Source organism: Apis laboriosa, unplaced genomic scaffold (genome assembly GCF_014066325.1).
Source record: "Apis laboriosa isolate Shangri-la unplaced genomic scaffold, ASM1406632v1 scaffold9_cov152, whole genome shotgun sequence".
NCBI lineage: Eukaryota > Metazoa > Arthropoda > Insecta > Hymenoptera > Apidae > Apis > Apis laboriosa.
In genome coordinates this window covers 3,128,520-3,134,519 of record NW_025224966.1, presented here as the reverse complement: position 1 = coordinate 3,134,519, position 6,000 = coordinate 3,128,520, and the positions used below count along the sequence as shown (strand labels likewise).

The 6,000-nt window shown below is 22.6% G+C and overlaps 1 protein-coding gene across 1 annotated transcript; it reads left to right on the top strand.

Annotated features, from left to right (window-relative positions):
* The first annotated feature begins 463 nt into the window (after window positions 1-463).
* Window positions 464-4,401, top strand: LOC122719843 (zinc finger protein 596-like). Its single transcript, XM_043946058.1, has 3 exons — window positions 464-697; window positions 1,371-1,517; window positions 2,454-4,401. The coding sequence occupies exons 1-3, from the start codon at window positions 560-562 to the stop codon at window positions 4,320-4,322; spliced, it is 2,154 nt and encodes a 717-aa protein (XP_043801993.1). The 5' UTR covers window positions 464-559; the 3' UTR covers window positions 4,323-4,401.
* The last annotated feature ends 1,599 nt before the right edge of the window (window positions 4,402-6,000 follow it).

Genomic DNA, 6,000 nt, shown 5'->3' with positions numbered 1-6,000 from the left:
ATTATTGAAATTAGATTAAATAGAATATAATTGTATTATATATTAAGATAATTATATTAAGAGAACAAATAAATGAATGAATAGTTATTATTATTATAAAAATTATTATTACAAAAATATTAAATATTAATGTTAGAATCTTATAAAATAAATAATTAAAAATTATACTTTATATAAGATTTTATTTAAAATGTTAAAATATATATATATATATATATATATATTTATTACAGTACAGAGAATGATGTTTGTTTATAAATATATATATATGTTCAAAATTCAAAATTTACTAATCGATATACTTAAATAATTCCTTTTAATCAATTATGTATTTGTACAAAATAATCTACATTAGATGTCGCTTCAGTATTGTGAAGTTGCGTTACTCAATACACGTGTGGATTATAAACTCTACAGTTAATGACTGAACGTTATGTTGACGATAATGTTCCATAGGAAACAAGGCACTGACCGCGAAATGTGAAATGCATTTATTTCTAAATGAGCAACAACGCTGTGAAAATCTAATTTTATTCGTATTAGAGTATCAAAGATAACAATGAGTTGGGAAATTACCTGTGCTAACATGTGTCGAGGATGTATGAAAGTTGACGGTGTACTTCTTCCTATGTATGATGACGACACGATTAGTCAAAAAAATTTACCTGATAAGCTTGCTGAACTTGCATCAATACAGGTTATTTATAAATTATAATTTATTATACGTATTTTTTTTGTAAAATATTCTTTACGTAATAATATATTTCAATCAAGCTATCATGTGTAAATTTGTAACTTCATAATATAACCTCAAAATGATATCATTAGATATTTAAACTATTTATTTCATAATAATAAATATATAAAATATTTTTAAATCGAACTTTAAGAATAAAAATAAATTTTGTAGTAAAATAGAATCGATTAATGTTTATAAAATAATGTTTATAATGTTTCTAACCAAAATTATAAGATATTTATATTATATTTATTTTCTATTTAAAAATTATTTTCAATATGTTTGGTTTTTCTAATTTATATACAGCGTTAATTCACAATTCAAAATTTGATGTAAAATTTAATCATGTATCATAAACAATTAAAATATATATAAATATATATATATAATACAAAATATAATTATAAAAACAATTTATAATAATACGTACAAAATTATTATTCTATATATTGTGTAAATATATAATTCAAAATAAATTATTCATAATATATATATATTTCAATAATTACTAATCTATAAAATTATTAAAAAAGTATATAATAAATTTTGAAAAAATGTGTTTCATATCTATTGTAATTTTATATAAGTTAAATTATTTATATTAATTTAAATAATTTGATTTTTTAAATAGATTGATAGATTTGATGGATTACCAAATATGCTTTGTGCAAAGTGTGCTTATCGCACAAATGCATTTTATGATTTCAAGTTACAAGTTCAAGCTACTGAAAAGAAACTTCGCAAAATGTTTGAAACACAAATTTCATATAACATAAAGGTAAGATTTCTGATTTTTTATAATTATTAATTAATTAATTATTTATTAAGATTAATTATATTAAAATATATTTTCCTTTATATTAGTTTTTATGTTTTTATAAATTTATAAATGTATATATATATATATATATAAGGCTAAGTTTTATTTTAAATTTTGTTAAGTTTGATTATATTTATTTTAAAACTTTCAAAATTAATGAAATTTAATATTATATAATGTAATATTAATATCAATATTCTTATTAAATAATATTATACGTAATAAACTTATATATTGTAGATTTATAATATATGTAATTTTTTTTATTTTAAATAATATTAAATACATTATTTGATTTCTTAAAAGATTTAAAAATAATATTACATTAACATTTATTCAAAACAAATAACTTTATCTATTACACTTTTCTCTAAAGTGCTTTTCTACTATTCTATTCCTATTTATTTAGAAAGATTATTTTTTTTGTTATGAGAAATAATTTTTCTTGAAAATGATTTTTCATTATTATTTATTGATTATTCAAAATTTACATTTAATTTTTATATTTTTATATATTAATATATAAAATATATTAATCTTAATCGAAATATCGAAAAATTAAATTATACAGAAAAAATAGAATTATAAAAATAGAAATATAAAAATATTAGATTATAACAAAATAACAATTTTGAATAATAAATAATAATTATGGAATATAATGTTTCTATTCAAACATACATTATTCAAAAGCTGAAAAATAATTTTTATTTTATAATTTTAATTGATTATTCTTATTATATTACTCTTTCATAAAGGTAACCTTTCTTGTATCGATTTTGTCTCAGCTATGTGCTTGCATTTTCTTAATTTCGTTAACTTCGTCATGGCATATAATTGCACGTAATGTGGAAGCATTAACATCGTTCCCAACTTGTTGATATTGCCTTTCAGGAAGAGGCAATGGGCGACGATTTTGAACAAGACTGTTCAGAACAATCGAATGACGAATTATCAGAAGTGAAACTATTAGATGATAAACAAGATATTAGGCCTATTAATGATACAGACAGTTCAGAAGAATTTTTATCTGAACGAATGAATGTAAATCATAAAGACGAACAAGCATTAGAGCTTGACGTATCTGATTTAGTGGAAGAAAACGGTGAATTTTCTAAGGATGGTATATCCGCATTAAGAAATATTATTATTTCGAAACTATCAGGAGCAGAAATTGATCAAGATAAACGATTAAAGGGCGAGATACCTGATGAAATTTCGAAGATTTTAGAATCCCAACAATTAGACTATACGATAATGTATATACCGGAAGATGTTTCTTTAGAGAATGTAGAGAATGTGAATGCAGACAATACGCTTTCTTGTGATGCTGTGGTTAAATTAGAAGATAAAAAAATTGACGAAGTTAATTGTAATGGTGAGCTTTTAGATGAATCGGTAGACAACGAAGAATTTTTAAATACCGTGTGTAATGAAAAAACTGAAGAAACTAGAGATGATAATAAAACTAATAAGGACGAAGTAATCTGGAAATCTACAATTTCGGAAGAAAAATCAAAAGAAAAAATTAATGAGAAAAATATACAAAAAAATTCGCTAGAGTTTGATCAACCAGAAGAAAGCAATGATTCTGATTCTGATTATTTTGTTGATCCAAAAGATAATATATTAGGTAGCTTGAATGACACAATAACGAGAATAAAAGAAATCAAACTTGAAGATGATGTAATACAGTATCAATGTACTCTATGCTTGCAAAATTATGATAAGTTGACTGGTGTTTTGTTGCATACTATAGATAATCATGTGCCAAGTAGTGGACCATTCTTTTGTGTAGTATGCGAGAAAGATTGTGAGAGTCACAGAGAATTACGTACGCACGTAAAAACGCACACAGGTCAATTTCCCTATTCCTGTTTCATATGCAATAAAGCTTATACGATGAAAAGATACTTAAAAAGACACATGGTGTGCCACACAGATTTTCCAAGGCATCGATGTCCGAAATGCGGTCTCAGATTTAAGGTTAAATCGGAATTAGAGTCTCACGTTACAACACACATACGTGGTGCGCCTTATGCATGTAGTCAATGTCCACGATTATTTAATCATAAAGGTAATTACAAACGACATTTGATTACTCATTTAGATCCGCAAGGTCTTCATTTACCTAAGTATCCCTGTACAGTTTGTGGAAAGAGATTTTTAAATAATCGCACATTAGAGACACATATGCGTGTTCATACTGGTGAGAAGCCATTCAAATGCGAGGTATGTGGACGATCGTTCTCACAACAAGGAAATTTGTTGAATCACGTCAGAATTCATTCGAATCCGCGAAGTTACACGTGTGAAGTCTGTGGAAAACGATTTAATCAAAAGGCAACGTTAAGAGATCATAGTCTTTTACATACAGGTGAAAAACCATATGTTTGTAATGTTTGTGGAATAGCGTTTACATTTAGTGCTGCATTGAGACGTCACATGTGGACTCATACTGGTGGTAAACCATTCGGATGTGAAATTTGTAATGCCCGTTTTGTTGGAAAATATGATTTACGGCGGCATATGAGGATACATACAGACAGACCTAGAACGAAACGGAGGAAAAATGTGATCAAGTCAAATAATGAACAAGAAGAAGTTAAAGAAGAGAATATTGCAGCTTCAGAACAACTAACTAATTCAGAGACTGTTTTAATAGAACAAGTTCTATTAACTCAAGATGTTACACAAGTTGTACAACAAGAGTCTGAGAAAGAAAATGTTGATGCTCTTTTTAATCTTATACAATATGGTTAATAGAGCTTCTTTTTTTATTATTATATATTGTATAAATATATTTTTTAGTTTACATATATTTTGAAAATAGAATACACATTTTTTTCTAAATTAAATTATTAAAGAAAATATTAAAAAGCATCTCAAAATTGTACATTATATATATGTACTTTGAAATGATAAACAATGATGTAAAATTATAGTTATAAGCTTTATATTTTTGAAGGGAATATTATATTACTGTATTTTCAAAAATCACGTATATTTTTGTCCAATTAATGTATACGATTTGTAAAACAATATCAACAAAAGATATTAACTATTCTAATGAAAATTCTAATGAAAAATAATTTTGCAAAATGGAAAAAGTAAAAAACATGTGCTTTCTTTAATGATATTTCTTTTATGATATTTATCTTTTAAAAAAGAAATTTTTCTTAATATTTATTAATTTCACAATTCACATAGAATGTATTCAACAAATAGATACAGTAAAAAAATTTAAATTTTATTAATTTTTTATCCATATCATTTGCTTTCAATTCAATTTGAATCAATATTAGAAAGCTTTATGAAAATCTTAGATAAATATGTTTTAATTAAATAAGATATATTTGAAAATGTATTATATAGATTATTTTAAGTTTGATCGTTACTCTATATTCTATTTTTCCATTATAATGCATATATATGATTGCATATATATATATAAATTTTGAATGATTTCACCTCTATGTCAATGAAATGTAATTGTCTATTTGAATACATTTGTTGTTTGCGTTCCTCTTATCATAGTTTTGTAAAATAAATATATAATTATATTAATTTATAGATATAATATAATCATGATAGTATAAAAAAAAGAAGTGCTTTATATAACTACAAAGCAAATAATTGGAATATTTCAAAATTGTTAATAATTAACAGTAAAAGTACGAATACAAAATATTGTTATGTATAAAATAATAACGAAAGTTATTTGTATTATATTATTTATTGATAATATAGTAAATACGTATAGCATGAAATATGATATAAAATATGTAGTTTGAAATATCAAAATAGAATCATAATTTCATTTAATTGGCGTAATTGAAATCGATTTGATTTTTTTTTATCGAATTAAGTAATTTTTAAAATAATTACAAGAATCTAAATAGAAGTGTAAAATGAATTTCTTATAATGAAAATTTTCTATTATATTCTTTTTTTATATCTTTAATAATTTTAATATATAATAATCGTAAAATTGATAGAAAATCAATATTGTTTAAATAATATAAAACTAAAGTCAATAAAATTTGCAAATTTAATTATTTAATTACATAATATGTTTATAATTTCATCTAGTACAAAAATAATTTGTTAATCCATATATTCATGTAATTATAATTTTGTGAAAGACTGTGAATGTTTTAGACAAATATGATTTTAGTCATTTTAAATGTTTTCTCTAAAATATATTTAGTAACAAGTAAAAGTGATAAAAGCAACAAATAAATTCTTTAAATTATATACTTACAATTCTATTGAAAATAATAAAAATTACTGTGAATTTTATTCTTTATTCAATTATTAAAATATAATTTTTTTTTAAACATTTAAAACATTTTTGCGTATATCTATTCATATTTGATAGTATAATATTTGCATATAAATATGCATATAATTATATATATTTTCTAATTATTTTCAACAT